The sequence below is a fragment of the Sus scrofa genome, chromosome 6 (genome assembly GCF_000003025.6).
Source record: "Sus scrofa isolate TJ Tabasco breed Duroc chromosome 6, Sscrofa11.1, whole genome shotgun sequence".
NCBI lineage: Eukaryota > Metazoa > Chordata > Mammalia > Artiodactyla > Suidae > Sus > Sus scrofa.
This window is the reverse complement of record NC_010448.4, coordinates 71,399,155-71,418,051: the sequence shown is the minus strand read 5'-3', so window position 1 is coordinate 71,418,051 and position 18,897 is coordinate 71,399,155. Positions and strand designations below refer to the sequence as shown.

Below are 18,897 nucleotides of genomic sequence, written 5' to 3'. Positions count from 1 at the left end.
TTCATGGATACTAATTGGGTTGGTTACCGCTAAGCCACAATGGGCATTCCCCAACATATCTCTTGATTGTTTCACTTTCACCTAGTCATTAACATAAAAGAAAGTACAACCAACATTTGTGTTGGAACTATACCCATCAGTCAATGCAACCACAGGGAGGCTAGACAATTTCAGAGAAAGCATACTGTTAGAATCAACTGGCCATATAGAACTTACAATAATGAGTATTGTGTATTTTATTATTATTTGTAAACTTTGTGCTACACATACTTCCTATTAGTGAAAGTGATAATATGCATATAACATAGGGACATGGGACTGACTATATAATTTCAGTGCCCAGTGCAAAATAAAAATGCAGGCCCCCTTGTTCAAAAATCACTAAGAGTTTCTAGACAGAGCATTCTGACCTCACAGGTCACACAGCATGAAGCCAGTCCTGTATAAATGTACATGGTCTCTATATGCTGCTTTTCCCTCCCTTCCCAGCTGCCTGTTAAACATTTACAACTCCAGCACCCACCACATACTTGCAATGTGGGCCAAACCTGAATATCCTACGCTATCAAATCAGACAAGACGAAGAAGCAGATAGAGTAATATCCTGGGTCCATCAGTATCAACTCAATGACCCAATCCCTCTGGAGATCATGTATTTATACTTTTTTTTTTTTTTTTTAGGGCCACACCTGAGGCATATGGAAGTTCCCAGGCCAGGGGTCCAATTGGAGCTACAGCTGCTGGCCTACAGCCACAGCCAGAGCCACAGCAGCGCTGGATCCGAGCCACATCTGGAAGCTACAGCACAGCTCATGGCAACGCCAGATCCTTAACCTACTGAGCAAGGCCAGGGATTGAACCTGCATCCTCATGGATCCTAGTTGGGTTCATTACCACTGAGCCATGGTGGGAACTCATGTATAAAGTGGGGAAAATATGGTCTGCCTCCTAGAAATGTCCAAAAAAAACAGTAACAGCATTTATTGACTGTTCACAAGTGTCATGTAGTGTTTTGGGTACCTACACATATTAGCACTTAACCCCAGAGACACTGCCTGCTGAAGCACGTACATGATAATGCTTCTGGTTTTAAAAAGAAGGAAGTAGATACACAGAGATGAAGTGTTTGCTCATCTAGTTCGTAAACGCTGGAGCTAAGTTTCAGATTCAGTGTGATTCCCAGATGCTTTTAACCACTGCTTTATAATGTCCACCAAAATGCCTCATACTTTGCAAGTGCTCAATAAATACTAGTTGTGATTTCAACCTAATGGATGAGAAAGCTCTTTGTAAACTGCAAAGACTTACAAATGCACGGATTTCTGTTGCTATAAAACCATCTTTGATTGTTAATTAGAAAATAGGGCCATCTCACGTCTTTGGGAGACAAAAATCTCATATATTTGCTGGTGGAAATGAACATTGGTACCTCCTTTATAGAGAATTTGACAACTCATAAAATGACATGAAATTATACTCCGTCTGACTCTAGCATCACATTTCTGGGCATTATTTTGTATACTCGCCAGGGAATAAAATTATATCTGTACAAAGGCATTCATTGCAGCATTAGTATTAATAGCAAGAACTTGAAAATAGCACATGTTGGAGTTCCCCTTGTGGCACAGTGGAAATGAATTTGACTATTGACCATGAGGTGGCGGGTTTGATCCCTGGCCTCTCTCAGTGGGTCGGGGATCTGGCGTTACTCTGTAGGTGACAGAGGCAGCTCAGATCTGGCGTTGCTGTGACTGTGGTATAAAAATAGAGGACTAGAAATATAAATTATGGTATAGCCATGTGGTGGAATACTATGCAGCTATAACAATAACAAAAGAACAAAGAAGCTTTCTATATACTGAGACAGAAAGCTCTCCAAGATATCACAAAATTTTAAAAAGTGCAGAACAGGGAGTTCCTGTCATGGTTCAGGGCTAACAAGCCTGACTAGTATCCATGAGGAAGCAGGTTCAATCCCTGACCTCCCTCAGTGGGTTAAGGATCCAGTGTTGCCATAAGCTGCATGTAGGTCACAGACACAGTTTGGATCCCCTGTTGCTGTGGTCGTGGCATAGGCTAGCAGCTGCAACTCCAATTTGATCCCTAGCCTGGGAAGTTCCATATGCCGTGGGTATAGCCTTAAAAAGACCAAAAAAAAAAAAAAAAGTGCAGAACAGTGTATATAGTATACAGTGTGTGTAAGAGGGAAATGAGAGCAGTTCCTGTTGTGGCTTAGTGGTCAGCGAACCTGACTAGCATCTATGAAGATGGCCCAGTTTCGATCCCGGGCCTCCATCAGTGGGTTAAAGATCCAGTGTTGCTGTGAGCTGTGGTGTAGGTTGCAGATGTGGCTCGGATCCTGCATTGCTGTGGCTGTGGAATAGGCCGGCAACTGTAGCTCTGATTGGACCCCTAGCCTGGGAACCTCCATATGCCACAGGTTCAGGCCTAAAAAATGACAAAAGACAAAAAAAAAAAAAAAAAAAAAAAAAAGAGAGAGAGAGAGAGGGAAATAATATATATTTACATTTGTTTTGTATTTACATGAAAAGAAACTCTAGGGATACATCAGAACTAAGAAAATAAGCAGTGAAGGGGCAGGAAAGGAGCAAGACTTTTCATGATAAATGTAATTTTTATTTGTTTTGAGATTTGAACAGTGAATGCATTACATATTCAAACATGTTTAATGATTAAATATAAAGATGTTGAACATAAGTGAAAAATGTGAAATTCAGAGGAACAATTATTTCACAGAAGAATCAATGTAATGAAAAAATTCTAAACCTAAAGCCATAATCACCTCCCCCCCCCCCCGGGATGGAACCTATACTTCCACAGAGACCCTAGCCACTGCAGTTGGATTCTTAATCACTACACCACAGCAGGAACTCCAATCATAACTTTTTTTTCCTTTTAAATCTGCCAAAGCATTTTGTTAGCCACAGAGTATTACCAAACCTCATTTAGATTTAAGACTCCTGGAAACTTACACTTCATCAACTATTTTTTTTCTTAAACCACACAAGTAGGGTGCTATGTATAAAGTTAGTGTATGTATAGTGTATTAAAAAAGGAGTTCCCATCGTGGCTCAGTGGAAATGAATCTGACTTGAATCCATGAAGATGCCTTGCTCAGTGGGTTAGGGATCCTGAGTTTCAGGAGCTGTGATGTAGGTCGCAGATGCAGCTCAGATATGGCGTTGCTGTAGCTGTAGCATAGGCCAGTGGCTACAGCTCTGATTCACCCCCTAGCCTGGGAAACTTCATATGCCATGTGGCCCTAAAAAGATTAAAAAAGAAAGAAAGAGAGAGAGAGGGAGGGAGGGAGGGAGGGAGGGAGCGAGAAAGAGAGAGAGAAAGAAAAAAGCATGCCTTTCCCAAATCCCATTACCTCTTAGCGGTATATTTTCCCTTTGTGAACATAGACACATAAGAAATATACAACTTGGAGTTCCCGTCGTGGCGCAGTGGTTAACGAATCCGACTAAGAACCATGAGGTTGCGGGTTCGGTCCCTGCCCTTGCTCAGTGGGTTAACGATCCAGCGTTGCCGTGAGCTGTGGTGTAGGTTGCAGAAGCGGCTCGGATCCCGAGTTGCGGTGGCTCTGGCGTAGGCCAGTGGCTACAGCTCCAATTTAACCCCTAGCCTGGGAACCTCCATATGCCTCGGGAGCGGCCCAAGAAATAGCAACAACAACAAAACAACAACAAAAAAGACAAAAGACAAAAAAAAAAAAAAAAAAAGAAATATACAACTTGTAAAAGGTTATATTAGACTTAAATTTTATAACCTGAATTTTTTTTAGCAGACTGTGAACCCTTTACTTTTTTAGCAAATATTCATCTAGATTGTGATTATTAATGCCTATGTGAGGTTTCGGTAATAGGAATGCATATTTTATTTAATCGGATTCCTATTATAAGATACAGGAATTTTTAAAGTTTATTGCAATAGACCATGCTTTAAAAAAAAAAAAATGAGATGTCAAATTTATTTTTGCTATTTTTTTTTTGTTTTGTTTTGTTTTTTTGCTTTGAAGGACCACATATGGAGGTTCCCAGTCTAGGGGTTAAGCAGAGCTACAGCGCCAGCCTATGCCACAGCCACACCAGATCCGAGCCATGTCTGGAACCTACACCACAGCTCACGGCAATGCCAGATCCTTAACCCACCGAGCGAGGCCAGGGATCGAACCCGCAACCTCATGGTTCCCAGACGTATTCGTTTCCATTGCAGCCACAAGGGGAACTCCTGCTATTGATTTTAGAAAGCTTTTTTTTTTTTTTTTTTTTTTTTTTTTTTTTTTTGTCTTTTTGCCATTTCTTGGGCCACTCCCCAGGCTAGGGGTCCAATCGGAGCTGTAGCCACCGGCCTACGCCAGAGCCACAGCAACGCGGGATCCGAGCCGCGTGTGTGGCCTACACCACAGCTCATGGCAACGACGGATCGTTAACCCACTGAGCAAGGGCAGGGATCGAACCCGCAACCTCATGGTTCCTAGTAGGATTCGTTAACCACTGCGCCACGACGGGAACTCCTAGAAAGCATGTTTTTAAAATGATCCTGCTTTGAAATTATTTATGAGTAACCCATTTAGCTAAAACTTGTCTATGGTTTCTTGCGAAAGATCTTACGACCTAGGTAATTTTGGAAAAGTGGGGAAATCCAAAAGCGCTTTCAAATGCGTATTTAACAAAAGAGAAATCACGAGTGCACAAGAAATGCTAGTCAGAAACTTCCACGTCTTTTACTCTAGTAACTATAGTGCGCAGGCATCGCTAAACTTTGATCTTGAAGATTAAACGCGGCGGGTTCTCGAGCCACGGTCTACTGCCTCGTGGTCCCAATCCCGCGGTACCCAGGCGGCGGACTCGGCGTGGCCACAGCCCAGGTGCTGAGGGGAAATATACTAGCGATGCACCGGATGTGTGCGTGGAAGTGACTGAAGTCAACTCACCAGCGATTGGTTTTTTCGAGAGGATCTAAGCTTTATTTCGCCTGCCACTGGCCACAGGGTTTGTCTATTTGAATAGTCTCCGCCCCGCGGAGAAGCCGGGTCCTGAAGCTTCACTTCTCCTTCATTACTATTGGTCTCCATTCCAGTCCATCTTCTTCTTGCGCCCATCGATTGGTCCTTTGTGTTGGGAGACTGCCCTCCCTCCCGCCCGGCTTAGAGGACAGCGGGGAAGGCGGGTGGTGGGGCTGGGGGCCTGAAGCAGTGGAACCGGCGCTGGTGGCGGCAGCTGAGCCCTCGGCCGAAGCCGCGCGGTGAGTCTGGGGCCTGGCACCGACCCCTCCAAGGCGGTGGAATGTCCAGACCCACGGCCAACCTGGTCCGTGGGGGGACCCCCAGGAAGTCGTGCGTTTGAGACGTGGGGTCCCCTCAGTACTGGCCCAAAGGACTTGGGCGCCGCCGGAGCCCTTGACCCCCGCGAGGCAACGCCCACCTCCTCCCGGATCCCCAGGAAACCCCCGGACCCTTTAGCTCACGCTATGTCTCTGGCGCCGTGAAGGCGGGCCCATGAGCTCCTGTATTGCTGGGGAGCATTTGGGTCGCCTTGCGCATCAGTCACCCCTATGAGCCACCTACCGATTGGCCTCCGAGAGGACCAGCGTCAGTGTCAGCCCCTTTAGCTCCACCGTGGAGACCTCTCAAGCACCCATTTCGCAGAGCTGAGCTGGGTTCCATCCCTGAGCTTCATCTCCTCTGCTTCCCCCGCCCCCATCCCTAGTTTCAGCCACCTGACGTTAACTTGTGTAAGCCCTCGCCAAGACCCTTAAGATAGATATTTCACTCCTAGTATTTTGACTTCTGCCTGGAGGCCTTAGACCTTATTAAGATATACTGGTTCCTTCCTTCGACTGGAAATTCTTTGCCAGCCTCCCTCCCCCTCGTCATAGACAAGCACCACACACTCTGTAGTAGTTTTCCCATTTGGAGCCCTTGGGTTTCCTCTCTCCTGAAGTTTGACACTTCCTTCTGCAGTCTTTGCACCCTTTCAGAACCAATTAGTCCCTGGTTTTTTTGTTTGTTTGTTTGTTTTTTCCTGCATTTCACAAATTCTTTCAAAAACAAGAATTTTGAAAATTTGATTTTCTAATATAATCAGGACATACCCTAGGATAGGTGTATATGTTACGGCCGTCGCAGTCTGGGCCGAGTTCTGTTATGGCCACTTTATTGTGGTTGCCGGATTGTCTGTACTTCCTCCTAGACTGTAAGCTTGCTGAGGGGAGGGGCAATACATAATTGTGGAACAAATGCCTGATCTCAGGAACTAATTAGTCTTTTTTTAGCTTACATTCCAAGTACTAGTCTTTATGGAACTGCGCTGTCCAATACAACAACCACAGGTGGCTTAGAGCACTTGAAAATGTTGAAATTGCTAAGTTGAAATTGCAGTAAGTGGAGTTTCCATTGGGGCGCAGCAGAAATGAATCCGACTAGTATCCATGAGGATGTAGGTTCGATCCCTGGCCTCACTCATTGGGTCAGGGATCCTATGTTGCCATGAGCTGTGGTGTAGGTGACACACACGGCTAGGATCCCATGTTGCTATGGCTGTGGTGTAGGCCGGTAGCCATAGTCTGATTTGACCCGAGCCTGGGAACTTTCATATGACGCAGGTGCAGCCCTAAAAAAAAAAAAAAGAAATTGCCGTAAGTGAATATATCAGTAATTTGGGGGGGAGGGAGGCAGTGGGCTGTGCCCACATCAAGCATCAGTTCCCGGGCCGGGGATCGAACGTGCGCTACAGCTGTGACAGTGCTGGATGTGTAACTGCTAGGCCACCAGGGAACACCTGTCATAACTTTTTATATTGTGACATGTTGAAATGATATTTGGATATATTGGAGTAAATAAAATAACTAATTTTGCCTGTATCTTTTGACCTTTGCTATGTGGTTACTAGGAACTTTAAAGTTACATTTGTAGCTCGTATTTCTGTCAGACCCGTGCTGCTATAGAATAACAATCAGTTTCCCTCTCTAAAGTGAATTTGAGGAGAGGGGCAGTCTTAGGCTTGCTTTGTTTTCTCTCACGCTCCCCATCTCTGCTACCTGGCTCTGTGCAACGTACAGAGTAGTAGTAATAATAATAATATTAACCCAGCAACTATTGCAAACTCACTGTGTGCCCAGCACTATGTTAAGCACTTTTTAACATGTATTAGCTCGTTTAATCTTCACATCAGTCCTCTGAGTTAGGTACTCTTATCCTCCGATTATAACTAAGATATTTGAAGTGTCTTCCTTGAGGTATATAATTTTGGACTGGATTCACACCCAGGTAGTCTGGCTGCACAGCCCATAGCATAATTTGACCTTCTCTGCTCTGCTGCCTCTTTCAACACCCGTGGTTATCAAATGAATTGAGGCTTTCTGCATGCTTTTCATTGGGGTCTCCCAGCCTTTTTAGGATCCCCAGCCTGATGTGGATGAGTGGAGGCCTGTGGGGGGAGGTGGGGCCATAGATTAGTTCACCGCCATGGTTTGTTATCCAGAATATTAAAGCCAGCTTCTCTCCAAAGAACCTCAGGGCAAAATGCTTGGAACCGGACCTGCCGCCGCCACCACAGCGACCACCACTTCCAGCAACGTGAGCGTCCTGCAGCAGTTTGCCAGTGGCCTGAAGAGCCGGAATGAGGAGACCAGGGCCAAAGCTGCCAAGGAACTCCAGCACTATGTCACCATGGAGCTCCGAGAGGTTGGAGCTGCTGCGGTTTGGGGCCCTTCATCATGGCCTTTTGGGGCTGCATGTGCCATTCCTGGTTTAGATGCCTCTTGACAGCTGATTGAGGGCTCAGAAAAGGCAAAGATTCTAGTTTAGAAAGGCACCCAATTTCTCAGGTCTGTAGAATGGGCAGGTTCCTTTGCCACAGTTCCACATTTCTGTGGCATTTCCTTTCTTGTGATAGTTTAGGAGTCAGAGTAGAATTGGCTGTTCCGGGAGTTCCTGTCATGGTGCAGCGGAAACGAATCCGACTAGGAACCATGAAGTTGCGGGTTCGATCCCTGGCCTCACTCAGTGGGTTAAGGAACCACGTTGCCATGAGCTGTGGTGTAGGTGGCAGACATGGCTCGGATCTGGCGTTGCTGTGGCTGTGGTGTAGGCAGCGGTTACAGCACTGGTTCAACCCCCAGCCTGGAAACTTCGTATGCCTCAGGTGTGGCCCTAAAAAGACAAAAAAAAAAAAAAAAAAAAAAAAGAAAGAAAGAAAGAAAGAAAGAAAAAGAATCGGCTGTTTCTTTTAATTTTTTTCTTTTTCATGCCACATTCCAGGCTTTTGAATCTTTCTGCCTGATAACATGGGTTGGGATGGGTTTGAAGAGTTGATTGCTTGGGGCTTTTCAAATAGAGGCCAGACCTGAGGTAGGGACAGTGTCTTTTTTGGCCTTGTACCCAGGCTACCAGGTAGAATCTAGGACAGGACATGGCCTCCCCTTGAGTAGATACACAGTAGGTATTGGTTAAGTAAACAGATGATTGCTCTACGGTTTAAAACAACAGAGATGGTCAGCGGCTGTGTCGTCTTCGGTTAACTGCACCTGCTGGCCACCTCTTGGGTTCTGGTCTTCGAAAGGCACCCCACGCCCCCACCAGCAGGGAACATTAGACATTGCCCTGAATACGTCTTCCTTTACAGATGAGTCAAGAGGAGTCTACTCGTTTCTATGATCAGCTGAACCATCACATTTTTGAACTGGTTTCCAGCTCAGATGCCAATGAGAGGAAAGGCGGCATCTTGGCCATAGGTAAGGACAGGGTCTCTGGCACAGTAAGAACTGGACATCCAGGACTGTGTCCTTTGTGTCCACTGCACTCCGTGTCTACTACTTACTGGATCCTCACTTCATATTTGTTTAATGAATTCTAAGGAGACTTGTGGCTTTCAGTTGCTTATTCGGCTATTAATTTTAACCACAGTCCTGGGCAAACCCAAGGGCAAAGAGGGTTTTTTTCAGACATGGAGCCTCAGAACCACTAAGCGACTTTTCCAGGGCTGGTGCGCCAGAGCTGAGGCTGGAAGTCAGCTTTCTTCCTGCTACCCTTGTTGCATTTTGCAGGCTCTTGTTTCTCTCTAGAGCCAAGTTTGGCAGAGCAGAGCTCAGAAATGGAAAAGTAGAGTTGAGGGGACTGTGAATAAAAGGCAGATAATTTCAGCTCATGGGGACTGGTTATCCATCCTGTGAATTATTATTCAGTCCTGGTTTGTTTTCCTTTTCTTCTTGGGAAACCTGTATATGCTAAAATATTAAGATGAGATCATTTTGCTTTATCTAAGTAGTTCTGGTCCAAACATTAAGTCTGTTTGTTAAAATGGAATGGAAATTATTTGCCTCCTCACCAGCTGGAAATTGCAGTCTGTGCTTAGAGTAGGAGGAAGGGGTCCCTCGCTAGCTTTCCTCTGAAGACAGTGGACCTCCGTGGACCGCACATGCCCGACTCATCCTCTGCCTTCCTCTCTTTGCCAGCCAGCCTCATAGGAGTGGAAGGCGGGAATGCCACCCGAATCGGAAGATTTGCCAACTATCTTCGGAACCTCCTCCCCTCCAATGACCCCGTTGTCATGGAAATGGCATCCAAGGCCATTGGTCGCCTCGCCATGGCAGGAGACACTTTTACTGCAGAGTATGTGGAGTTTGAGGTGAAGCGAGCCCTGGAGTGGCTGGGTGCTGACCGAAACGAGGGCCGGAGACACGCAGCTGTGAGTACCTGTGGAGCCGTGGCCTCGTGTCAGGTCCTTCCCACCATGTGCCCAGGTCCCTGAAAGGCAGAGAATGAGAGCGGATGCTCCGGGCAAAGGCCCTGTGCTTCTTGGTTCAGGGTCTGTCCCGAATCCCTTTCTCTCTTTACCCTGAGCTCCCCACCTGCAGAGGAAACTTAATGTTCTCTTTATTGCTTGAGAGGCAGCCCTCTGTGCAGTGCTTCTTCTCACCTTGACTTTCCAGAATCCAGATTGCCTCCCAAGGAGTTCCCTCATGGGAACAGCAGGTTAAGGATCCAGCGTTGTCGCTGCTACGGCTCTGGTTACAGCTATGGTGCAGGTTTCATCCCTGGTCCCCAGGAACTTTTGCATGCCATGGGTGCTGCCAAAAATGAATACATTTTTATTTATTTATTTATTTATTTTTGTCTTTTTGCTATTTCTTTGGGGCCGCTCCCACGGCATATGGAGGTTCCCAGGCTAGGGGTCGAATCGGAGCTGTAGCCACTGGCCTACACCAGAGCCACAGCAACGCGGGATCCGAGCCACGTCTGCAATCTACACCACAGCTCACGGCAACGCCGGATCGTTAACCCACTGAGCAAGGGCAGGGACCGAACCCGCAACCTCATGGTTCCTAGTCGGATTCATTAACCACTGCGCCACGATGGGAACTCCTATGAATACATTTTTAAAAAAGAGAGAAATAAAAATGCCTGTCAAGCAGAAGGCAGCCCTCAGCCATAGACAAGTGAGGAAGCCACAAGCCATGAGGCTTCCAGAGCCTCAGCAGCTGTGCTGTCCTCAGGACCCCTCCGTCCAGGGCTCCACGTTGGTGGGAACGTGGGGAGCGGGGCTGAAGGGAGGAAGGAGCAGAGGAAGTTGGTGCCCGATCCCCACATTCCCTGGTCCGCCTCTGCCCAGGCCTTGCCCATCTGCGTTTCGGTCCTTTGTTGATTGGTTGGTACGTGGTCCAGACTTCCTCTTTCCAGCAGGCTGTCCTGCATTGGAGGGAGTGGTGGCTTTCCAGCCTCTTCTACACACACATCCTCATTGCTCTCTGAGGCCCGTCCCTGAAAAAGGCTGCTTTGATGGGCTAGGGATCCAGGCTGTGAGATGGGGGAGGATCTGTCCATGGGAGAGAAGCTAGGAATGAATGTGGTGGGAAGGCATCAGCTGGGTCCCTTCCAGTCGGGTCCCTCGTTAGGGGGCTGCCCCAGGAGCAGGGAGCCTGCCTGGGGGAGGGGCCCGCACTCGGACTCGGGTGCCACCTCCTAACTGTGACGTGGGGCACGCTGGGACCCTCAGTTTTTCCATGGTCAAATGAAAATATAGCAAGATGAAATGTGAAACAGGATTATCGTTCATTCCGTAAATGTTTCTTGAATACCTGCTCTATTCCGGGCATGTTCCAGGCTGTCCACGGAGCAGTGTACAAAGCATTAAAGGCGGCTCCTTTCAGCGCTCGTGTTCTAAGGCCACATGCCTTCTGTTGCTAAGCACCCTGGGACAGTGAACCCTGAGATGTCTGATAGCTTTACTTCCCTTCCTTGGTCCCCAGAATTTCCGAGCTAGAAGAGTAGGCAGGTGTGCTCTTTTCCTAGCAGATGTCGGCTCTGGGGTGACACGAGGCTGTACCCCTGAGAGACTAGACCTCGTTGATGCAGATGGAAGGTCTCCGTGTGTCTCTCCTCCCAGGTCCTGGTCCTTCGTGAGCTGGCCGTCAGCGTCCCCACCTTCTTCTTCCAGCAAGTGCAGCCCTTCTTTGACAACATTTTTGTGGCTGTGTGGGACCCCAAACAGGCCATCCGGGAGGGAGCTGTCGCCGCGCTCCGTGCCTGTCTGATCCTCACCACCCAGCGAGAGCCAAAGGAGATGCAGAAGCCGCAGTGGTACAGGGTGAGGAGACGGATCCATTCCAGTCACCAGCCCAGCACGTTTGCCTGGAGGCACACCGAGCCCGAGGAGCAGCAGCAGGCCCCTTGCCACAGAGCAAGCGTCATGTCTGTTTTGGTCTTCAGTAATTTTTTATGCGCAATATGAATGAATAGTTATTTTATTTTATTTATTTATTTTTTCTTGTCTTTTTTAGGGCTGCTCCTGCGGCATATGGAGGTTCCCAGGCCAGAGGTCCAATTGGAGCTGTTGCTGCCAGCCTATGCCAGAGCCACAGCAACGCCAGATCCGAGCCATGTCTGCGGCGTACACCACAACACCCGATCCTTAACCCCTGAGCTAGACCAGGGATCAAACCTGCAATGTCACGGTTCCTGGTCGGATTCGTTTCTGCTGCACCACGACGGGCACTCCAGTTTTTTGTCTCTTGAGTAGAGATGGTTATGATGTCTGCCTCGCGGTATTGCGAGGGCTGACGCCAAAGGAAATGAGGGAGCTCCATGAGCTGACACCATTGGTGACGCTGGCACGGGGCCCCAAGCAGCCACAGCGACCTCAGGACCCCGTGTGGCTGGGTGGGCCTGCTCTCCCGCTCTGGGCAGTGGGTGACTCGGGCATTCTGGGTCTCCCCGTAGCACACGTTCGAAGAAGCAGAGAAAGGGTTTGACGAGACCTTGGCCAAGGAGAAGGGCATGAACCGGGACGACCGGATCCACGGAGCCTTGCTGATCCTCAACGAGCTGGTCCGCATCAGCAGCATGGAGGGAGAGGTGAGTCACGCGGCGGGGCCGGGCCTGGGCCGCCCCGCGCCGCTGTGCCAGCGCCTCGGAGAGCCGCCGTGCTGTGGGGGGAGCAGGCAGAAGACCAGCCGGTGCGATCGGTGCGATCGTGTTGGACGGTGGCGCGTTCTGGGAAGAAATGAAGTGGAGGGTCTCGGGGAGAGGGCGCGGCTCCCTGCCTGGGGGGTGGCATTTGGGCCAAGACCATGTGACGTGGAGGACTGGCCTCACAGCGCACGCGCGCGAGGGCAGGGAGATCACTGTCTTCCAGGCAGAGGCTTTGAGCTGGAAGAGAGTTTGACACGTTCAAGAAAGAAGGGCCGTGGGGCTGGTGCACCCAGCATAGGAGAGGGAGGGGGCCCGGGGTCGGGGGCCTCCTGGCTCCTGGTCGACGCTGGGTCTCGTGCTCCTCGCCGAGAGACTCGCCCAGAGGATGCTGTGACGGCGGCTGTTTTTAACGGTCATCGGCTCCTTGCGGGGAAGGGCCCGTGGAGAGGCAGGCAGGGAAGCAGGGAGGTGAGTGAGGAGCTCTCTTGGCTGGAAAAGCAGCTGCAAAGATGGGTTTACAGGTGCAAGGGCTGTGTTAGGGAACTGGCCCGAGACAAGTCGGGGCGGGGTGTGGGAGAGGCTGGGAGAACCATCCGACTCCAGTGCGCATCGGACCCTGAGTCTGCAGGAGAGGGAAGCAAGGTTGGCCGGAAGCCTCTCAGTCCACCCTGCAAAGCCATCGTAGGGTCCTGAGTGAGGGCGGAGCCCCTGGGAGGTGGGCTCAGAGGAGTACCGCCGCCAGGGCCAGGGCTCGTCCGGGAGGGTCTCAGAAGCTCCTGCACAGCCTCTGCGTGAAGGGGGAAGGTCGTAGTGGCTGTGAGCAAAATGGGATGTCATCTGACTCGGGTTTCTCAAGGCTCGCTGTTCTGTTGGAGGTGGATCATGGAGGGGTCAGGGCTGAGGCCAGGAGGCTAGTTAGGAGGGAACTGCAGCGGTTTCAGCAGAGGGCTTTGTGGCTTGGACCAGAGCAGGAGCTGTGGGGATGCAGGGAGCAGCTGGGTTCTGCATTTGGAAAGTCAGTGGGAGAGAAAGAAGGTCAAGGTTTAGGGCCCGAGCAGCTGGAAGGATAGAGCTGCCGTTTACTGAGATGGGACAGACAGGTTCAGGGTAGCAGGTCAGGAGTCTGCCTCTGAACGCGTCAGGTTCAAGGTGGCTGTTGGGAGTCTGAGCAGCAGTACTGAGTAGTTTGGGGAGAGATCTGAGCGAGAGATTCGGATTCGGGTGCCGTTGGCCTATAGACAGTATATGGATGAGAACCCTGGGGAACTAGGTTGGGGGAGGGGAGACGGGCTCGGGAACCTGAGGTCAGGGAATGAGGGGGGATCCAAGGGAGAGCGGGAAAGAGCAGCAGGGCCGGGGGCGGTGCCGGGAAAACTCAGGGTCCACAGAGCCAAGTGAGGACAGAGTTTCAAGGAGGAGGAACCACTACGTTGGAGCAAATGCTGCGGACGAGGCACATGAGATGAGGACTGAGAATGGACTGTTAGATGCAGCAGCCTCAGCGTCTCGGCAGTTGTACGAGAATAGTGGACAAGATTTTCTGAAAGATGGAAATATCTGTGTCGAGAAAAGTTTGGAAATAAGTTGTTTTATATCTTTCTCAATTTGGACCGTTGGAGGCTAAGTTATTAAGCTGCCCTTTGAATTGGTAGGAGGTGTGAGTTTTCAGCCAGTCAGCTTATTCCACGCCTCTTAGGGAGTTCCGGGGACTCAGAAAATCTCTTGCCGAAGTTGTTTCTCCCCAGGGTTCTGGTGGGAAGGAGGAGAGCAGAAGGTCCTTAGGAGGCTGCTGGTGTGGGGCTGCCCCTCGCCCTTGCAGGAGGCTCCGTTGCTATGATCTTAAGGTCTGTTGTCCCAGCCACCTGCAAGTCAGCTTTCCCAAGCCCAGGGTAGGGTCGGGGTCCCTGGGAGCCAGCCCCTGCTGCTGCCTCATTGCTCAGTAGGTGGTGCTCTTCAGCCTGCATTAGAACAGGATCAGGCCCGGCGAGGCTCTGGGAACATCTGAATCCTGAAGAGGAAGGGTGGCCGCTGTCCCCTTTCAGGGTTGGGCTCGTGTTGCTCCATGGAGCCCAGGTGCCTGGGCCAGTGCCGCTTGCGAGTAAAGGTCATTCCCCCGCCCCCCCCCCGTTTATAGCGCCTGAGAGAAGAAATGGAAGAAATCACACAGCAGCAGTTGGTACATGACAAGTACTGCAAGGACCTCATGGGCTTCGGGACGAAACCTCGTCACATCACCCCCTTCACCAGTTTCCAGGCCGTGCAGCCCCAGCAGTCAAACGCCTTGGTGGGACTGCTGGGGTACAGCTCTCACCAAGGCCTCCTGGGGTTTGGGGCTTCCCCCAGCCCAGCCAAGTCCACGCTGGTGGAGAGTCGCTGTTGCAGAGACTTGATGGAGGAGAAATTCGACCAGGTCAGTGGCAAGAGGCCCGCCCCCTCTCCCCCCGAGCCCGCGCCTCCCCTTCTGTCGCCAACGCCGTCTCCTTTCTGTCTCAGGTGTGCCAGTGGGTGCTGAAATGCAGGAATAGCAAGAACTCACTGATCCAAATGACAATCCTTAATTTGCTGCCCCGCTTGGCTGCCTTCCGACCCTCTGCCTTCACAGGTGAGATGTCCCTGGACGTGTCCTGTCCTTACCGGCCAAGGGTAGCTGAACAGAGGAGGGGGGACTCCCCAGAGTTGCGTCCCCTTCTCATGTGAAGCAGGGCCCCCTGAGGGGCTGGTCTCTGGGGTCTCAGCCTCCCTTCAGTTTCAGGGGAGTGTAGTTTATAAGGGTCCAAGGAGCAGCCTCAGGAACGCGCAGGCAGAGGGGCACTTCCAGAGCTGAGCCAGTTCTCGTGTTCGTGTGCGGAGGCCAACAAGCTCCGAATGGGCTCCAGAGAGACCGAAGGCAGGATGGGTGGTTTAGATGGCGTGCAGCTGCCAGCCTGTGGGCTGGGGGCAGTGACTGTCCCGTGTCTGCCCCTGAGGTGGCCACCAGCCTTCCTCCCCGCTCACAGGGAGAAAGGACAGGATGTTTCAGAGGCTGGTTTCACGGGTGATGAGCCGTGGGTCCCCCCACTGCTGCCCCGTTCCCACTGGGCCATGTGAATTCCTGTCTTCTGAGGCCGGTCCAGCTCAGACACTGGGTCTCCCTGAGGCTTTCCTGGGTGGAACCTTCAGCTGGAAATGTGCTTTTCCCCAGCTGTGGAAAGGCTTTGGCGTCAAACCTAGGGTCTGAATCTTTTTTTTTTTTTTTTTGCTTTTTAGGGCCTCACCTGCGGCATGTGGAGGTTCCCAGGCTAGGGGTCAACTCAGAGCTGCAGCTGCCAGCCTACGCTAGAGCTACAGCAACATCAGATCCAAGCCACGTCTGCGACCTACACCACAGCTCACAGCAACGCCAGATCCTTAACCCACTGAGCGAGGCCAGGAATCGAACCCGCAACTTCGTGGTTCCTAGTCGGGTTCGTTTCCGCTGCACCATGACGGGAACTCCCCAGGTGAACTGCTTTAATGCCTTAAGCACCTCTGGAAATGCCAGGCGCGGAGCAAGCTCTATGAAATAGCAGCCATTATTATTGCTGCCTCCCCTAGCTGCTTCATACCCATTTTGGAAATAAGGGTAGGAGTGCCCATCGTGGCTCAGCAGAAAGGAATCCGACTAGGAACCATGAGGTTTCGGGTTCGATCCCTGGCCTTGCTCAGCGGGTTAAGGATCTAGCATTGCCTTGAGCTGTGGTGTAGGTCGCAGACTCGACTCGGCTCCTGCGTGGCTGTGGCTGTGGCTGTGGTGTAGGCCAGCGGCTGTAGCTCCAATTTGACCCCTAGCCTAGGAACCTCCATATACCGTGAGTGCGGGCCTAAAAAGCCAAAAAAAAAAAAAAAAGGGAAATAAAGAAAGTCAGGGTAAAATGATAACCTACTCCAGCTGCACGTCCTTGCCCTACCTCCTCCTTGCCAGGTGTCGAGTCCCCTTTCCGACCAGCTCTTTCCTCTGCACTGTGGTGCATGTTGCCTGCGCTTACTAACCCTTCAGGACCCAGTAAGGGCCAGGATTGTAAGCGAAAGGCCAGCTGACCCTCCGCAGGTGCCATTCCCCTGCACAGACTCCTTTCACACCACCCAGCCCTGATGAAACAGCGGAGAAATGCAGCTGGCGAGGTGTTACATGTGCTGGGTTGTGAGCACGGAACATGTTGGGTGAGGATGAGACAATTAGCCACATAAAATCACGGAACCAGAGAGAAAGGAGATATTGAAAAGCGCCCATATTTTTTCAGCTTTTCATTCTTCTCACCGGTACCCAGCAGCTTTTTTCTTTTTTAATGACCAGATATGCCCCTATTCAGTAGATCTTTCAATGATTTGGTTTGGAAGTCTGTGGTTCAAAAGAAAGTAATAACTAGGCCAAATTTGATCAAAGTCTGGCCTAGTGTGGAAGCAGTTACCCCGGTAAGTTCAAAAGACTGACTAGCAGCAGGGTACAGAGGCTCAGAGGGCCCCTAGGTTTGTTCCTTTGATGTGGGTTTTGTTGTTTTATTAAATAATATACTGAAATATGTCATTGAAGTTCAGCCTGGGCAGCCTCCGTGGGTTCGGTCTCACTGGGAAAGTGCCACTTTTTTTAAAGTTTCAGTTGGAAGTCATTGCTTGCATTTCCTAGTGATGCAAACTTTGGGAATAGCAAAATCTTCCCTGCTAGGATTGGGCCGGAATCGCTAGCACTGGCAGATTCCTGATCTCTCTAGGTGCTAAATCTGGAAAAAGAAATGACCTTCTTTTTTGTCTTTTTGTCTCTTTTGCCATTTTCTTGGGCCATTCCCGCGGCATATGGAGGTTCCCAGGCTGGGGGTCGAATCGGAGCTGTGGCCACCAACCTACACCAGAGCCACAGCAATGTGGGATCCGAGCCACGTCTGCAACATACACCACAGCTCATGGCAATGCTGGATCCTTAACCCACTGAGCAAGGCCAGGGATCAAACCCGCAACCTCATGGTTCCTAGTCGGATTCGTTAACCACCGAGCCACAATGGGAACTCTGAAAATACCTTCTTGATTTAAGCTCACTTCCCGCTCAGTGGCCCCCTCTGCAAAGATCCAGTTTTCCTCCCTGATTCCCTCTGACCTGAGGGTTGCATCACGTGGTCTTCCGACTGTTTTCAAACCCAGCAAATTCAGCGGCGTTTGACCGAGCTGTGAGAGGAGACTTTTCTTGATAGAGTCAACATGGTGATATGTGTGCACTGGTTGGGAGTCTAGTTCACTGTCACCTCCAGCACCCTTCACTTTCCACTGGGTGTGTGGCCTTGCCTCCTGCACTGTCATGGCTATGCCAGTGGTGCACAGCCCTGAGGCCACAGGAGTGAAGAGAAGAAGAGGGGCCAGAATTAGGAAATTCCAGCCTTTTGAGGAGTAATGACATTTTGGCTTCACTTGCCTAAGAATCGCTTACCCGTGCACATTGGCTTATGTAAACATAATGAAAATACACACGTGGCTTTCCAAATTACAGACTAAATCTTGTTCTATTCAATATAACTGTAGTAGAGTCTCTAGGTGATAGCAGAGTGGTTTCTGGGTCTAAGCTGAATGGGACGGCCTGTTTATTACAGTTTTCAGTATTGCTTTAAATTTTGATATAATGTGAACTAGTTGAGGTGACCCTCTCTTTATTTTTCACCAAGATACAGTTCTTAACCAAGAGCATGTGATCTTCCCTCAAAATGTACACGAATGAGGACAATTGTGTGATATTATTGTTTTGGAGCCCTTTTAAGTTTTTTTTTTTTAATCAAAGGGAAAAAGTCTTATATTTCTAAGATTTCTAAAAGCTGTATCAGAGGAGTGATTATCAAGCATAAGACTTTGGTTCGTACATCCTCTGAATTCTTCATATCTTTTCCAACAGGCGTTCTTAATTTATTCTTGGATTTTAGTGTTTCGTAGGAACTCAGACCTTTGATACAGAGACCAGCCCTCTCCTTGAGCCTCATATACTTTTGTCGTTTCTGTGCTCAGATACGCAGTACCTCCAGGACACCATGAACCATGTTCTAAGCTGCGTCAAGAAGGAGAAGGAACGGACAGCAGCCTTCCAAGCCCTAGGGCTGCTTTCTGTGGCTGTGAGGTCTGAGTTCAAGGTCTATTTACCTCGTGTGCTGGACATCATCCGAGCAGCCTTGCCTCCTAAGGACTTTGCTCATAAGTAAGCACCTCTGTGGCGATTTCACCTCCCACCCTGCGTGGTTAGAGAGCAAGGATGCTCCATCCTGTTTCCGAGGAGCTTAGGCCCCTTCTCTGCATCACTCACCTGCAGGGTATAGCAGTCCTGTGACGAATAGCGCTTCCTGGTTGAGTTCCAACCTTTTCCAAATGAAATGACATAGATTTAACTATTCGGGGAGGCTGAATACCTGTGAACATCTTAGATACCAGTGCTGTTTTCCTTATTGTTATTTACTGGGAATCTCCTAGTTGTG

At 49.9% G+C, this 18,897-nt stretch overlaps 1 protein-coding gene across 1 annotated transcript in view; it reads left to right on the top strand.

Annotated features, from left to right (window-relative positions):
* MTOR (mechanistic target of rapamycin) overlaps positions 5,139 to 18,897 on the top strand; it is a 125,925-nt gene continuing 112,166 nt past the window's right edge. Inside the window, exons 1-9 of the mRNA XM_003127584.6 lie at positions 5,139 to 5,271; positions 7,536 to 7,711; positions 8,652 to 8,760; positions 9,481 to 9,713; positions 11,412 to 11,612; positions 12,245 to 12,379; positions 14,571 to 14,846; positions 14,930 to 15,038; positions 18,437 to 18,623. Coding sequence (XP_003127632.3) covers positions 7,550 to 7,711; positions 8,652 to 8,760; positions 9,481 to 9,713; positions 11,412 to 11,612; positions 12,245 to 12,379; positions 14,571 to 14,846; positions 14,930 to 15,038; positions 18,437 to 18,623 — 1,412 coding nt within the window. The 5' untranslated portion in view covers positions 5,139 to 5,271; positions 7,536 to 7,549. The remainder of the gene's footprint in view (positions 5,272 to 7,535; positions 7,712 to 8,651; positions 8,761 to 9,480; positions 9,714 to 11,411; positions 11,613 to 12,244; positions 12,380 to 14,570; positions 14,847 to 14,929; positions 15,039 to 18,436; positions 18,624 to 18,897) is intronic.